Below are 16474 nucleotides of genomic sequence, written 5' to 3'. Positions count from 1 at the left end.
TTGGTATTATTAAGTGAATATCATTGGAAGTTCCATGAGTTCTTCAACTTGACCACCATTTTCTTCTAGTAGCCACTTTTCAAGATATGTGAATGGAGGAGGACTTGCCTTTTCATGTGTAACAACTTCACTACTTTCACAATTAATATTATAACTTGATTTCTCATTTGGAATTGTTACAACATCATCATGATTGCTAACTCCTCCATCTTGATCTTGGTTTTTTTGTGCCTCATGCAACATTTCATCATGATCAATATTGTTTCTTCTAGAAGGATTAGGGGAAGATCTCATCCAACCTTCTAGAAGTCTTGAAATATTTTCTGTACTAGAAGCATACAATGATGATGATGAAGAAGAATTTGGAGAGTTTAATAACTTTGAGAATTGATGATGATCATAGTTATTAGTGCTAGAATTGTCAAAATTAGGAGGAGGAAGAGGCAAATTATGTGAATCCAATTCTGTTTGGAATTTCTTGAGTTTCTTCTTTAGATGTGTGTTCCAGTAATTCTTGATGTCATTGTCTGTCCTTTGTGGTAGATATGAAGCTATAGCTGCCCATCTGTACAAACATATACATATACATTTCAATCTCTAATAAGTTGGAAAGTCAGCTATATGAATTTTCACTGTCTGTTTACACTCATCTCAAAAAAAATTTCTTTTAATTGTATGATTAAAATAACAATGTTTGAGTAAAACAAATGTAATTAAGAAGGTGAAGAACATTACTTGTTACCCAACAAAGCTTGAAGATGAATTATCATTCCTTCTTCATGTGGAGTGAAATTCCCCCTTTTGATTCCTGGCCTCAAGTAATTTGTCCACCTTAGCCTACAACTTTTGCTGCATCTCATCAACCCTTTTAAAAAATAAAATAAAAATTGCTTCATTAAAAAATTAAATAAAGAAAATTATAATCTTTTCTATAAAGAAAAAAGAAAAATATAACCCTATAATTATAACACCAACATAAAGTAACTATAAACCAATATTAGCACTAGGGAGTGGTCCTTCTGGTGGAGTGCTAAATACTTCTTTATTCTTTAATCAAAAGTTTCATATTCAAGCCTCGAATCGGATATGAATCACCTTAAGACTTTACCTATATGGACTTTCCAACAGAAATTTCAGTCGGACCTTCATGTGAGTACCATACATCAGATATGGAAATCGAACCTCAATATGAGTACCAGACATCATCAGATACGGAAAAAAAAAAATCAAGATTGCAACTAACTTACCAGTATTAGTAGGGACTGATCTCCAATTTCCAGGACCATGTTCTTGAATATAAGATACTAAGATGATATCTTCTTCAGGAGTCCAAGGACCTTTCTTGATACCTATTTTATCACAACAAGGTGGTCTCCCCATACTTTGTTTGGGTGGGTGGGGGGGGGGTTGTGTTTGTGTTATTTTGTTGTATGAAAGTGTTTTTGATGGATATGAAAATGGGGGGCATATTATATAGATAGGTGTTTAAATAAAGTGAGGTGATTGGAAGAAAAAAGAAAAATTGTCTTTAATTCAATTCATTGTTGAATTTGGTGGACACACATAGGTTCTGTGTCCTTTTTTTGTGGCACTTTAATGTTAAAGAGTTTTACAACACTTGTTGAAGTTGGAAGGGGTGTTTGAATTTACTAGTTCATGACTCTTTTTTCTCTTTACATCTGTATACTTCATAAAATAGGGGTAGAAAAAAGAGAGGAGATATTTGGTTGATAGCATTTTTTGCCAATATCATTTTAATATGCATAGCACGTAAATGTGTCCTTTAACTTGACCTTATTTGATATATATGTCTTCTAATTTTTGGTGTGCACAAATAGACACTTAAACTTGTACAAATTTGAACAAGTAGATATACGTCCTACGCGACATCCTACGTGTATTATGTCATGTAAAATATGTGTATCTACTTGTTCAGCTTAATACAAGTTTAAGTTCATACTTGAATATACGAGATAAGTTAAAAAAACATATTGAATCAAGAAAAGCAAATATGCATAGAGGGACATTTAACCTTATGGATGTTATGACGTGAAAATATAAATTTATGCCCTACGAAAAAATTAAATACCTCGAAGGAACAAAAATTAAAGACTAGCACAAAATTGGGTAAAACTTAAAAGTGTGAATGACCCCTTTTATATGTTTATTGGATTTTTGTATGAGCTGAACTTGGGCCCAATTTTTATTTTTATTTTCACTTGGGGATCCAAATCGTAGCCCATACACTTTATATGGCCTAACCCGACCCGTTATATTTGGTCGTTTTGTAGCACCAAATTGACTGTTGATGGCTTCTCTTTCTGCTCATTCTCCCAAAAAATCCAGCTAATGGCAGAGCAGAAAGATGAAGCAGAAGTCAATCAATCCACTGAACAATCTCAATCTGTAAGTCCTCTATCTTCTATTGATCTTCTGTAATTAGTTTTTTGATTTCTGTTAATTGTTGACTAAATTGGTCGTGTTCGAGCCGTGGAAACAGTCACTAATACTTGCATTATGATAGACCGTGTAGATCATGGTCCTTCTATGGACCTTGTTAATGCAGGATGCTTTATGCATCGGACTGACCTTTTGCTCTTATGGACTATTTGTTCAAAATGAAATTGAGTGCTTTTGTAATCAGTTATTAGAATTGTTTGCTCTATTTCCTACTAGAGTAGTTCATTTTTGCTGATTTCTTTTTTGGAAATGATTTTATATTCTTTGATTCTTATAAAATTACAAAGGGGAACAATGGTAAAGTTGTTTATGTGTGACCTATATGTTATGGGTTAGAGAGATGGAATTAGTCATTGATGCTTACGTAAGGGTAGACTGCTTATATCAAACCCCTTGCCGCAGTGGCGGAGCCAGGATTTTTAATAAGGGGATTCAAAATCTGAAGAAATAAACACGAAGTAGCCGAAGGGGGTTCGACATCTACTATATATATACCTAAAAAATTATTTTAACCATGTATAAATAATATAATTTTCCACCGAAGAGGGTTCGGATGAACCCCTGACTATAAAGTAGCTCCGCCACTGCCCCTTGGGTCGAGGCCTTCCTTGGACACTGCATGAATGTTGAATGCTTTGTGCTTATGAGATTCAGGTTTTTGATATAGTTCGTTATGGGCTGTTTGATTATTCAGTTCACTGTGAAATTTCATTCTTTGACTGCTCTGCTCCCCCCCAAAAAAAGAGAGACTGAATTTCTTCCACCTTCCTTGTACGAGTAGTGAAGAAGTATAGATTTAGTTGGTTGTTGACCAACGGAAAGCATGGGATCAAAAAAGGAAGAATTTACGCAATTTCTTTTCTAAGAAAGAGATCATAGTGATTGATGGTTCTTTCAATCCGGCGAAATGGAATTGGCGTGTACCAATTTGGGTATTGTTATAATTAGTAATTAAAGTTGTTTTCTTTTTTTTGTTTTGACAAGAACAGTTTATTTTCTAATATCTATTTTGAGGTTGAAAGTGATATTATCCCTTGATTCCTTATGAAACTATCATATTAATATGTTGATTGACTGTTTGATTGTTCATTTTCACTGTGAAATTGGATATTCTTGTAATCGGTGAGTTAAAATGTTGTTCTTAATTTCTACAAGAAATGTTCGTTGACTAATTGCTACCTTGAAGTTTATGGAAGTGATATTAGCTTTGATTCTTCTTACTTACATGTTTTGATACAGTTGATTAGTGTCCATTTGATCATTTAGCATAATGGAATTAAGGAATTGTTATACTTGTAAAAAAAAGTTGGGTACTTTTGCCATCAGAAATTGAATTTGATCTTATAATTTCTGCATTGTAGTTTGTGGAAGTGATTTCCAGAAGCACCGGCAAGACTTGGCGATTTGCTGCTGGAACAGAGGCAAAATTTGCACTGAAATTTATCAATAGTAGTAGCGTTGATTCTATCTTGGCAAACCAACCTGCAACTTACGTTGAAGCTGTTAAAGATGGGGAAGTGCCTGTGATTTTTGGCCCCAATTCAATTCTTGTGAATTATGGCAAAGGATGGAAATTGCAGCCAGTCACTGAGACAACAAGTAAGCTATTATGATATTTAATTGTTTTTGGTACCTGAATTACTTAGAACTAGGAAACTGTCTGTAGTAAGATTTTTTGGTTATTCTCTTGCAGAAGGTTTTTCAAGAGGGATGCCTGATGACTACGCAGCAGCAAGACCAGAATATATTCCTCCGGTATGATTGTAATCACACTAATCATCATATTTATCCTCCTACATGAATATTGTTCTTTGTATGTCCCAATCTGAATATCTGTGCTTAACGTGTTTTGGAAGTTAAACATGAGTAAGTTGCATGAAAAATTGTGTAAAGGAATTTTGATCGTGTATTTTCAGCTGCGACTCTAAAAGCTTCTCCACAAATGAAGTCAACACTATTTTCAAAATGATTAATAAAAGAAACCTGGACATTCAATAAGGATATCTTTCATTTTGTTCATTTTGAAGTCTGCATTATAATTTTTCAGGTAGCTATTGTCATTCAGGGTGTCTAAATTTGCATTTCCTTGCTTTACAAGCTGCAAATTGGAACACTCGGTCAAATGCAGATGTAAATAAAAGGCGTTGAAATAGCCCCTTGCATCTCATGTATTTGGATATTAATTCAGACTTGTTATTGCTTCAACTTGATCAAAAAATCGTTATTGCTTCATTCACTGGAGAACTTTTAAGTATTTGAATGTTCCTCAGATGATTTCTTGGGTACTTCATAGTTCTCTTTTATTAAAGATTTTGGCTTTTACACCATTTTTCAGTTTACATATGTCAAAATTGTATGTAAATGAGCATCTATGCCAAGTTATAGACTTTCTCATATAACTTGCATTTGAATCTTTCTATGCTTTTGCTTTCTTAAATCTGTCTCCACCAATCAGGTACTAGATAATGAGAAATAACATGCTGAGAATTGTTTTTAGGAAACAGAGACACCACGTCGGTTAATACTTATTAGTGAGATGGTATACATTAGGGTATGAAAGCAATATGTACAAACTTTTTTCTACAAACTCATATCGTATTCTCGAAGTGTGACTTGTGAGAAATTTTCATAAAGATTTTTCTAATACAGTATTGATAAAAGCAATTGGCCTAATTCTTTTAAACAATGTCAGTAAAAGGAACTTTATTCATGTTCATGAGTGATGACATCTCCTCTTTTTATTTGATTGAAGAGGTAGGGGGAGGACAAAGGTATGTGGTGGTTACAAGAAGAAGAATAACACTCTGGTGGAGGTGTGATGAAATAATCAGATATTAGCTTTGTTCAAAAACCGTGAATAATATTGAATCTCCCGAGTTTAAGAAATAGTCTTGTGACCACCATTTCCTTATTGTTTCGTGTTGTTTCCACTTTCGTCTTGTCCCAGGGTGCGTTCCACTCCACGAGTTTGAGCTAAAGACCCAAAGTGATTGATCAGGAATCCTGTATGAGAAGAAAAACACACAGTTTCTGATTCTCTGTCTTCCATTTTTTGCAGGTTTCGGACAACTCACATTCTGCAAAGAGAAGTTCACAAGCTCCTCTAAGCCCTGTCTACATCGGAAAGATATTGCTTGTATTTGTTCTAATGTTCTTGATTGGTGCCGTCTTCACCTTGTTGCTGGATAACCTTCCACAGCTTTTATCTAGATATGGGCTCGACGTTGAATAGCGTCTTTGAGATACATATAAGCCTGTAATTAAGAGCATTTGCTTGTGTAAAAAATCTGAAATATTTGCCTGTGGTTCATGTTATATTGTAAAGCTCTTCTAAAAGAAGTGTTGCTTCTCATCACTTGTTGTCTTACTGCTGTGTTTGGAAATCTGATATTGAAAATTTTCTAACTTTCCTACCCTGGGCATTGTAATGGGTCAGAAACATAAAACGGCACGTTTTGCCTTTCAAATGAATTGGTTTTTAATCTTTGCCCTTTAGTGATTGAATTCAAGTCTTTTGGACATAAATTCTTTGCCTTTCAAATGAATTGGTTTTTAATCTTTGCCCTTTAGTGATTGAATTCAAGTCTTTTGGACATACATTCTTTAGAAATTGAAGTCATGTTTGAGAATAACTTGTGAAATATTATTGTATGAAATATAAACTTGTGCTCCACGAAAAAAGTTATTTGTTATGACTTATCCTAGAGGGGCAAAAATTAAAGACAAAACACGAAATAGAGACAAAAGTGTTCACAAACCACAGAAAAGAGCACTCCTTATGGTATGATGATTAACTACTCTTTTGTTTCAATTTGTTTGTACTTTTTTTTTTTTAGTTTGTCTAAATAAGGACTCTTTCCTTTTTTCTCCATTTTAACAATTCTTTAATTTCAACTTCAGATGACATTTTAAAGACCATTCAATAATAAGAGCCTAACCTAGACCAAGGACTTTCTCGTCTCAAGGGCATTTCCATCAATCACTTCAACAGAGCCAAAATGTCCTATTCCGTGAGTTATTGGAACCGTTGACTCCACTTACATAATCACTTCAACCGTGCTAAAATGCCCTATTCCTTGAATCACTGGAATCGCCGATCCCACTTACGTAAAAAAACACATTCAACATATCTTAATGTAAGACCACATGATTCAAACGTGTTTTTTATTTTCTTAATTCTATGTCAAGTCAACCCAAACAAACAGACGGAGAGAATGGATATTTTGCTTAATTGTCCCTAAAAAGATGGACCCAAAAGAGAAACCTTAAACTTCTAGGGCCACATTGTACTTTTTCATATTTTAAAATAATAAAAACAAAACTATATCAAGAAGATATTCCTTTGTTATATGCTTACACTCAAACCTCAAAATCAGCCAAACAGCCCCTCTGAACTTCGTCTTCTCCATAAACACAATTTCCCAATTCACCATTAGAAGGAAAAAAGCACCAATAAATTCAACAATGGGAACGTTAACGAGCTGTAGTTTCAGTACAATGAACTTACGGTTTCGTATGAATCCTCCGATTAGTTGTAATTTCAGTCGGAGAATCCAAATGAAGAGAATGTCAAAACGGAGTTTCGGTAGATTGATTATTAGTTGTAGTAGTAGTGGTGGTGGTGGTGGTGGAAGTAGTAGTAATGATAATGGAAGTAGTAATGATGGGAAGCTGGAAAAGGATTCTTCTAATTTAGCTACTGTAACTGAAGAGACGGCGGAAGAAAGGAACGGAGGTGGTGAGGCAAGTGATTCGGAGGATTCTTCGGTGTCAATTTCATCCAGGGTGAGTTTGTATTTTGTTTTTGCTTTGAGAAATTGAAGAAGACTTTTGAATTTCGTGATGTTAAATTAAATATACATGAAATGTACTAAAATGTACGTGGTGGTGGAAAGTTGAAATTAAAGAGTTGTAAAAAAGGAAAAACATATTCTTATTGAAACGTTTGAACGAGAGGGAGTACCTCCTTTTGGCTATTGATTTTGAAGTTGAAATGAAACTTAAAAAATTGAGTTTTTGAAGCTGTGATATTTTGGAAGTCGAAGTTGTGTTTGGACGTGCATTTTGCTTGGACAAAGTTTGAAGATTTGAGAGTGGAAGTCTAAAAAATTCCAAAAAAACTGGCCAGAGCTAGTTTTTGGGAGCTTGAAAATATCAAAATTCATGGCCAAACAGATATTTAAAGATAAATTTTCAAAATCTATGCCAAACCTAGCATAGAGTTGGTTTTAAGTTTGTTTAGAGATGTTATGTTAGTGTTGGGACAAGTGCAAATCTTTTAAAAGTTGATAAATTGATAACTAAATGAGCAAGGGCACGTTGTGCATTAGTAGCAAGTTCAAGGAAGTGAAACAAAGACAAGCAACTCTCTAATTTGCTTAACTGAGAATTTAAATGAAGCACATTGAAATAGAGCAGAAATGGATATAAAGGATTCATATAGCACACCCCAACCCAACTAGATTGGTTTTTGATGTGTAGTTGTTATTTTCTGAAATTTTTAAGTTTCTTGCTACTTATTTAGAGTTCGGTGCCGATGAAAGGAGGAAACTTTGGGGGAAAATAAGAAAGAATGTGTATTTAACTGATAATTGATATAAGTATTAGTATATTGATGTTGTTCTTCATGCTGCTGGTTGTTGGACCATGTCATAAGCTTCTAGAGTAGGAGAACTGATTCTGCCAGCTACGTATTCAATGCCTCTTATCCTGGCTAGTGGCTACTGACTTACTTATCCAGATAGGAAACATTTTACGGCAATGAATGGAAGGGAACATTGAAAGTTACATGCAAGTATTTTGCTTGAAATTTCCATTTTCTGTTTGCCTTTGTTCCTTATCCTTGAGAGAAATAAGTGGTTAGGTTGTTCTGTTGCTGTGTGTTCTTGGAAACAACCTCCTGGTACAATTGCAGTGTGTTTTTGGAAACAACCTCCTAGTAGAACTCTGAATATCTAACCCTTCTTAGACTATGCAACATTGGAATGCATAGGCAATCTTGATTAGTTGAAATCTGATCTTGAATAGAATGCTTAAAAGCAAATGCCTACTGGGAATCTTACAACTAGTGACTTTGGAGCTTGCAATACCAAAGGTTCTTTACCCTTATATAATGTTTGGTTTCAACTGTTAAGTTATTTTGACTAGTATAAAAAAAAGGTTGTGGCCTGAGACATATGTGAATTTTAAGAAACTTATCTGGTCATTAAGATAGGAAGAAAAGTGTCAAATAGCTATCCTTTATTGCATTGTAGTCAGAAAATGGTCAAGTAATCTATGTCGAGTCAAAACAAGCTTGCCAGAAGTGTTTCTCTAATGATAAAAAAAAGGAGTAGCTGCAGGATATTAAGAATCATTAAACAAATGAAGAAGAAAATCCGATGTACTGAATATGTTTACTTTCTTGGCAGCCAACAATATCCACTGTTGGATCAACTTATAACAATTTCCAAGTAGATTCTTTTAAGTTGATGGAACTTCTTGGACCCGAAAAGGTTGATCCCAGTGATGTGAAGATCATTAAGGAGAAGTTATTTGGCTACTCTACTTTTTGGGTGACTAAAGAAGAACCATTTGGAGATTTTGGAGAGGGCATTCTTTTCCTTGGGAATCTTAGAGGAAAGAGCGAGGATGTTTTCGCCAAACTTCAGAGTCAGTTATCAGAAGTTATGGGTGATAAGTACAACCTATTCATGGTGGAGGAACCTAATTCAGAGGGGCCAGACCCACGTGGTGGGCCCAGAGTCAGCTTTGGTATGCTGCGTAAAGAAGTTTCTGAACCAGGTCCAACATCTCTCTGGCAATATGTTATTGCTTTTCTGTTGTTCCTTCTCACTATTGGTTCCTCTGTGGAGCTAGGAATTGCGTCTCAGGTGTGCTAATTATCCTCGTGGTTTGACTTTGGAATTCCCTTTTACTTTGTTTCATTACTTCTTCTCATAAATTGTCAATCTTTTTGTCAAATTTGACTTGATGACTTAAATTTATGTTGAGCAGATAACTCGCCTTCCTCCTGAGGTAGTTAAGTACTTTACGGACCCAAATGCAATTGAACCACCAGATATGCAGCTCTTGGTACCATTTGTGGATTCTGCTTTACCACTGGCATATGGTGTGTTGGGTGTCCAGTTATTTCATGTAAGATTTCTTTGTTATCCTATTAGTTGATTGTGTGGGATTCTCTGTTATTGATAGAGTAAGCCAAGGCCAAAAGGAACATGAAAAATTTCTCAAAAGTCCCCAGCTTTATCTTTGATTTATGATAGAATGGATTAAGCTAGGCTTTTATTTCCTTCTTTGGCAACATTAATTATGTCAGCTAGGTTGAGTATTATTTTATTCAGAAAAGAATAATTAGTTGTGGTTTTAGTATTTCTCTTACTTAAAAGTTTAGTGTTGAAATGGGATAGTGGAGAAATATTAAACTAAATAGAAATACCATAAACACATTTCTTTGCCTCAGAGCAGAAGCTTTATGTTTTAAGTTATAAATATGGTTACTGCTGAAAATTGAAGAACAGTCTCAACAGAAACATCTATTGTATAGATATGCTAAGTATGCTCTGCTCCTATGGTAACTGAACTCATAATTACTCCTAAGAATAAGAGAAAACAACCTGATGAAGCAACGGATATGCACTTTACTGATTTAATTGTGGGAATTTACCACAAAATGCAATGTTGATCATGAAAAGTGCTTAGTCTAAAAAATTGAGAGAATGCACTGAATCAACCATCTTACTCCTAAGTTCTTATATAGGCGCATTTTGCAGTGTATGCATCTGATTTGGGACACTACTACATGTAATGCTACACCTGTATGCATTTAACTTAATCTAAACTAGCTATCTAACGCTTCTCCTGCAACAACTAGCATTACTTCCCTTCAAGGAGTTTTAAATAAGATTGAATCCTTCTTTTATTACCTTCGTGCCAAAAAAGGAAGGAGCTACGAGTTCTGAGTCTACAGGCCTATTAGTCTGGTAGAAAGCATCTATAGGATCATGTCTAAGGTGCTTGCTAGTAGACTGAAAAAGGTGCTGGCTGAGACGGTGTCTTCTTCTCCGAATGAATTTGTGAAAGGAAGACAAATCTTAGATGCGGCATTTGTGGAAATCGAGGTGGTGCATTCGAGGAGAAAGAAGGGAGAGTCAGGGATTTTATGTTAGTTGGACCTTGAAGGGATTGATCTCATTTTTCTGTGAACACATTTCAGGCTTATATTTTTTCATCTGATTAGTGAAGTACATAGTTTTTGCATTTCCTCATGCCAATCAGAAGATTCCTTAATCAATTTAAAAACATATTCATAAGTTTTGCCTTTCCTCCTGCCAATTAGATGATTCCTTAATTGATTTAAACACATATTCAGCTGACCTAGGGCATTGTTTTGAAAGATGCAGGACCTGAAAATGAAAGTAATTGTATTGAATTGTTGAAACTATAAGTAAGGTCACAGAACCAGGTAGAATTTGTCTGTGGTTAAGATATAAATGGAAGGTCAAGGTATCTTCTAAGTTCTAAGTAACAGAAGGAAGCTATAACTTATTAGACACCTTCAGTTATTGTCGAAAGTTACTGTAAAATATTGCGCTCGAACATGTAGAAGGGACAATTGTATGCATATATTAGCTAAAGCTAAGCTTTTGTATCTCTAAATGATATGTGGCTTAAGGTATATACTTCTTCTAAGGAAGAAAGAAGGTCAACAGCGCCTCAGGAAATCACACATTTATTTCTTGACGATGAAAGAGTCAAAACTAGCTTTTGAGCTAACCAACCATGGAGCTACCAGCCAACAAGCATGAAAACTATGCTTTGACAAGGAAGAGGAGACCAAACTATTAAGAGGAAGAAGCTGATGGAAGACAGTTGTAGCTCTGCATGAAAACTAAAAGTTGCTGCTATGCTATTATCTTTTGCTTGTGGAAAAAGTTTACCCTTTTACATTTCCCATTTGTCATTGCAATTCTACCAGGATATCTTAATGCTAGTACAAAAAATAAAATTTGCTGTTAAGAGAAAATAACACGGCGGCTAGTCTATCCTAGTGATTTTATACCTCAACTTTTGTTACCTTATTCCTCCTGTCCAATTCCACATCAATAGTTGATTTATTGCAGGAAATCGGGCATTTTCTGGCTGCATTTCCAAGGAATGTGAAACTAAGCATTCCTTACTTCATTCCAAACATCACTCTTGGAAGCTTTGGAGCAATAACTCAGGTTAGCATATTTTTTTATCACTTGTCAATGCTGGAAACAGAAAAGTTGGCAGCTGAGGATTTTGAACTCTCTTAGAGATTTGCGCAAATAGATCCAATATTCTGAATAGTTCTCAAAGTGTTGTTTGCTCCAGGAGAGTCATGAATGATTACATTCACCTGGTCTCGTTAAAAGATGGATCATGCTGGTGATATGCATTAAAAGTGGTGCTTTTGCATGACTTGTTTTCATTGTTAAAGCTTAAACCCTGTGCTACGTGATACACTCTCCCTGGTCGTCAAAGATGCACTAGTTCTTAATAACTATTCTTCAAAGCAGTAATCATTTTTTTTTGGTGTAGCAGGGGGGGGGGGGGGGTAAATTTCATTTCTGCAGAGGAGGGCCTGATGGCAAAATGCATGGAGTACTGGGGATTGTTGTATAGTTTTTTTTTTTTGATGAAGTAAGAGAGAGAAATATCATTGGAATGCAGCAAGAAGATGCAGATAGGTACAAAAGAAAAGGTAGTACTAGCTCCAGTACATATGTAACTAACTAAGTTTAAGGAGCTAACAGAATCCAAAAATTAATTGGGCAATTTACAGGCTAAGGTTACTCCAGCTGTAGGGTTTGACTAAAACAGTTAGCCTTCAAGTAAGTGTGTGTTGGAGTTGAAATTCCATCAAACATCTGCGATTTCTTTTATTCCATAAATACCAAAAGATCGTAGCTGGGATCATCCTTCAGAACTTTTTGATGGCATTACATCAACTCTGCAAAAACTCCAGCTTTCATAGGCATCTTTAATTGACCGAGGCTGCACCCAACTCCAGTCTAAAAATAGAGAAGAAGTTCCAAAGTTCTGCTGCAACTGGGCTGTGTATGAGTAGATGGTCAATGTACTCCAGGTTCCTCTGACACGTGTAGCATCTATACACCAACTGAAAGCTCCTTCTGTTAAGGTTAACTTGGGTCAAGCAGACCCCATTTAAAGCAGAACAGGTAAAACAGATCACCTTGGTGGGAAGTCTAGTCCTCCTAATAAATGTCCAAGACCAGTCTTTAATCATTTCCATTTTGAGAGTGTAGATGTTTATAACCAGCCTTAACTGTGTATATTGCCTTTGCTAGAACTTCCCCATGAGATTCTGTTGTGCTATGGCCCTCAATAGAAGCAAGCTAATAAGTTCAAAAAATCTTCACACTCCCAATATTTGTTAATCTTGTAGGTTCCTTCTGAAAGTAATTAGCTCACGAACGTTCCCCTCTCTACCCACTTGCTGTAGTGATATGTACTAGCAATACATATATATTTTTTTTAAAATCTACTAGCATAGAATTTCTTCTGGCTGCAGCCTCAGGCCTCTTCCAAACAAGCTAGTTTAAAGAACATGAGGAGTTCGATGATGGTGCTGAGTATACTATAGAGCATGGACATTAATCTCTTGGAGTGTTAATAATGTTCTCCAATTTCCTCTGCCTTAGCCATTTCGTGTTCACTTTATCTAGGACTTTTATCATTTTAGGATTTTTTTAGTTCAAGCTTGTGATAAAGGATCCCATGGAAGTAGAGGTGCGCGACTGCACGCAAGCTGGCCGGACGCCACAGTTATAAAAAAAAAAAAAGTTCTAAATGTAGGCTGTGATTGAGGAGAGAAGAAAAGAAGTGGAAGGAGAATCAAATGTTATCCTTGCTGAATGAGATGTTGTGAATGTAACACTTCAAGCAATGTCAATGTGTAATACACTGGCATGGTTTCCCTTCTTAAGTATCACATATTTTGTTAAAGTCATATGGAGTCTAGCATGGAGGGATCTGTGCTAGATTAATTTACTTCATCAAACCTTGCTATTCCGCCAGATCCATCATCCCTCTATCAAGCATAAAACATATACATTAATCATCTTCTCTTGGTTCCTGCAGTTCAAATCCATTCTTCCTGATCGCAAAGCAAAGGTTGACATTTCTCTTGCGGGTCCTTTTGCTGGTGCTGCATTGTCTTCTTCCATGTTTGCAGTTGGCCTGTTACTGTCATCCAATCCTGCTGCTGCGGCAGAGTTGATTCAGGTTCCTAGCACACTTTTTCAGGGCTCTTTGCTTCTTGGGCTTATTAGCAGAGCCACTCTTGGTTATGGGTAAGTGTAGCCCTCCATGGGGAGCGAAAATATGAAATACTTGGAAAATAATTTTCAGAATGTATATTTGAATTATTGTTCTACTATAATATGAAAATTCCCTTTGTCAAAACCGCTATATTTGTATGCTAATCACTTTAAAGTACATAAATATAGTTGTTTTCAAAAGAATACCTTCACAGTTACGTGCTTGAAGGCCAGTGAACTTTTTGCTTTTCAAATTGGCAATATATTTTTGTTTCACTTATTTGAATCTTTAGCATATAAAATTTGAGCTAATATGCATTCATTTTCACAGAGCAATGCATGGAGCAATGGTTTCAATCCACCCCCTTGTGATTGCTGGCTGGTAAATTTGAGTTGTTGCAAGTAAATTTGTTGGGTAATTTTCAGCATGCTTGCTCTAAGTTCCATTTTGCAGGTGTGGCTTGACTACGTCAGCTTTTAATATGCTACCAGTTGGATGTCTTGATGGTGGGAGAGCTGTGCAGGTGACCTTTGCATTCTTTACTCTATCTATTAGTTTTTGACTTTTTGTGAACTTGGGGACTATCAAGGTTAATCTCAAAGTATAGTCAACAACATCCTACGAAATATAAATGAATGACAAGCCAGTAGCCTTGAAGTAGACTGTTGTTTACATAGTATTAGATGATTGAACAGTGTAAAGCTTGAAAAGTTAATACTTATAGATGTATGGGTCCTAAGTGATTCTAGTATTTCAAACAGGTGCAGGCGTGCAGCTCCTAGCGCCATAGGAACTGTTGAGACTTTTTAGCATGCTAAGAGAAATTGGCTAAACATTCTGCTGACCTTTTTATAAAGAATTATGACCTCTTGGAAAATGAAGAGCTTTCCTTGCTAAGAGATAATTTGGTTGTCCCAGATAAAGTATGACAGCTCTCTACTTCATGTTTTGTTTTTGACAGGGAGCCTTCGGAAAAGGTTCACTGGTTGGTTTTGGGTTGGCAACATACTCACTCCTGGGCTTGGGTGTGGTAAGCATTCTTTTGTCATTTGTTTTGTGGATAGAGCTTACTATAAACCTTTACATTGCTCTAAAGTTTTCCAACTAATATGTTTTCTTAGTTTGATATGCATATGTAGATCAAATGCCTGTCATTCTCACATATCCAATCATTGTCCAGTGTCTCTACTCTATTTATCCAAAAAAAAAGTGCTGTTATGTTGTAGACTTGTAGTAATAGTATTCTCTCCGTTTCAATTTGTTTGGCTTTCCTTTTTAGTCCATTCAAAAAAAAAAATGTCTTTTTCCTTTTTTGACAACTCCAACTTTCCACATGACATGTTTATAAGACCACAATATTAAAGAGCGTTTTTGATACATTTCACATATCTTAAGTTAAAGAACACAAGATTCAAAAATTATCTTATCAAAAAAAAAAACAAAAAAACACAAGATTCAAAAGTCTTTTTCAACTTTCTTAAACAAACAAATCGAAACGGAGGAAGTATAAGGTTGTCAATCCTAGAACCTATGTTTACTTATTGCATGCGCGTATTGAGGTCAAATTGCTTATGGCCTTTTAGATATCAGTCCTTTCTCCTTTTGCTTGGTGTTGCACATTATACAATCGATCACTCAAAAACTTTCTGTTTCTGTGTCTTATCAGCTTGGTGGACCTCTGTCACTTCCTTGGGGATTATATGTGCTTATATGTCAGGTAATAAAGTTACAATGCTATATCTCCGTCCTATTACATGGTATAAGAGTTATAGTCGTCTAGAAGTTTAAATCGTGGATCATTTGACATACAGAGGTCACCAGAGAAACCATGCTTGAACGATGTAACAGAGGTCGGAACTTGGAGGAAAGCAGCTCTTGGTGTGGCTATATTCCTGGTATTACTGACTCTCCTTCCTGTATGGGATGAACTTGCAGAGGAACTTGGTATAGGTCTTGTAACCACCTTTTGATTTTTAGAGAGTGGAACCTTGCCAATTTTTTATGTCGCCGCGATCTCTAGGAAGTATTTATATTGATCTTTGATGTACTTAGTGTACTATTTATACATGTATATAGATCACTATAGTGAGTTTTTTTTGGCTGGAAACACCATTTTTTATCTGCATTTTTGTTCTTATTTTTAATGAAATCTAATTCCATTGTCTTCCTAGTTTCTCCAGTTATGCACAGGTTTTGTTAACCACTACATATACATTAGATTTGTAGTATTATTAAATTTTAGAAACCTTAATATTAAGAACACAAGTTAGCTGTGAAAATAACTTTCAAAGAATGCATAATGACTTAATTATGGTTTGAGGGACAGACAACCCTAACATACTAATATTTACTTCTTCGGTTTCAATTTGTTTGTCTGAATTTAATTTGATACGGAGTTCAAAAAAGTAAAGAAGGTTTTCGAATGTTGTGGTCATAAACCAAAAATTTGTAGAATGTATCAAGATGTTCATTAATTAGTTTTAAACATGTCAGGTGAAAAATTGAAATTAAAGAGTTATTGAAAAAGGAAGCTACGAGTTTCTAAAACTGACTAAAGAGTAAAGTAAGACAAACAAATTGAAATGGAGAGAGTTTTTGATTTTATTTGTTTTAAAATCTTTCCCTATTTGGTTCAGATATTTATTTAGCAAATACAAATATCATAATCATATTATTATGTGGTCTTTTTCACGTTCTTCTTCAATTT

General features: G+C 35.3%; 3 protein-coding genes across 3 annotated transcripts; 2 read left to right on the top strand and 1 right to left on the bottom strand.

Annotated features, from left to right (window-relative positions):
* LOC125841112 (transcription factor MYB60-like) lies at positions 1 to 1383 on the bottom strand. The gene is made up of 3 exons (XM_049520126.1): positions 1248 to 1383; positions 736 to 865; positions 1 to 565 (listed from the first exon to the last, which is right to left on the bottom strand). The coding sequence occupies exons 1-3, from the start codon at positions 1378 to 1380 to the stop codon at positions 10 to 12; spliced, it is 819 nt and encodes a 272-aa protein (XP_049376083.1). The 5' UTR covers positions 1381 to 1383; the 3' UTR covers positions 1 to 9.
* A 933-nt stretch (positions 1384 to 2316) lies between these two features.
* On the top strand, positions 2317 to 5792 carry LOC125806983 (uncharacterized). The gene is made up of 4 exons (XM_049486734.1): positions 2317 to 2406; positions 3822 to 4059; positions 4154 to 4215; positions 5519 to 5792. Exons 1-4 carry the CDS (start codon positions 2350 to 2352, stop codon positions 5690 to 5692), a joined length of 531 nt encoding a protein of 176 aa, XP_049342691.1. The 5' UTR covers positions 2317 to 2349; the 3' UTR covers positions 5693 to 5792.
* Positions 5793 to 6821: 1029 nt separating this feature from the next.
* On the top strand, positions 6822 to 15931 carry LOC125841083 (probable zinc metalloprotease EGY1, chloroplastic). Its single transcript, XM_049520091.1, has 10 exons — positions 6822 to 7245; positions 8871 to 9332; positions 9457 to 9597; positions 11583 to 11684; positions 13588 to 13799; positions 14098 to 14148; positions 14221 to 14290; positions 14729 to 14797; positions 15434 to 15484; positions 15579 to 15931. The coding sequence occupies exons 1-10, from the start codon at positions 6925 to 6927 to the stop codon at positions 15735 to 15737; spliced, it is 1638 nt and encodes a 545-aa protein (XP_049376048.1). The 5' UTR covers positions 6822 to 6924; the 3' UTR covers positions 15738 to 15931.
* The last annotated feature ends 543 nt before the right edge of the window (positions 15932 to 16474 follow it).

Source organism: Solanum verrucosum, unplaced genomic scaffold (assembly GCF_900185275.1).
Source record: "Solanum verrucosum unplaced genomic scaffold, falcon-dt-bn FXZP01000196.1, whole genome shotgun sequence".
NCBI lineage: Eukaryota > Viridiplantae > Streptophyta > Magnoliopsida > Solanales > Solanaceae > Solanum > Solanum verrucosum.
Note: the sequence above shows the minus strand (reverse complement) of the source record. Positions and strands in the feature narration are given on the sequence as shown.

What these genes read in the sequence shown, in the direction of transcription:
- LOC125841112 (XM_049520126.1), bottom strand. Translation starts at nt 1,380, where the DNA reads ATGGGGAGACCACCTTGTTGTGATAAAATAGGTATCAAGAAAGGTCCT. An exon ending in ATCAGTCCCTACTAATACTG is followed by an intron (nt 866 to 1,247) that starts GTAAGTTAGTTG and finishes ATTTTTTAAAAG; the next exon opens with GGTTGATGAGATGCAGCAAA. An exon ending in CAAGCTTTGTTGGGTAACAA is followed by an intron (nt 566 to 735) that starts GTAATGTTCTTC and finishes ATGTTTGTACAG; the next exon opens with ATGGGCAGCTATAGCTTCAT.
- LOC125806983 (XM_049486734.1), top strand. Translation starts at nt 2,350, where the DNA reads ATGGCAGAGCAGAAAGATGAAGCAGAAGTCAATCAATCCACTGAACAA. An exon ending in CCACTGAACAATCTCAATCT is followed by an intron (nt 2,407 to 3,821) that starts GTAAGTCCTCTA and finishes TCTGCATTGTAG; the next exon opens with TTTGTGGAAGTGATTTCCAG. An exon ending in GCCAGTCACTGAGACAACAA is followed by an intron (nt 4,060 to 4,153) that starts GTAAGCTATTAT and finishes ATTCTCTTGCAG; the next exon opens with AAGGTTTTTCAAGAGGGATG.
- LOC125841083 (XM_049520091.1), top strand. Translation starts at nt 6,925, where the DNA reads ATGGGAACGTTAACGAGCTGTAGTTTCAGTACAATGAACTTACGGTTT. An exon ending in AGCTAGGAATTGCGTCTCAG is followed by an intron (nt 9,333 to 9,456) that starts GTGTGCTAATTA and finishes TATGTTGAGCAG; the next exon opens with ATAACTCGCCTTCCTCCTGA. An exon ending in CCCCTTGTGATTGCTGGCTG is followed by an intron (nt 14,149 to 14,220) that starts GTAAATTTGAGT and finishes TCCATTTTGCAG; the next exon opens with GTGTGGCTTGACTACGTCAG.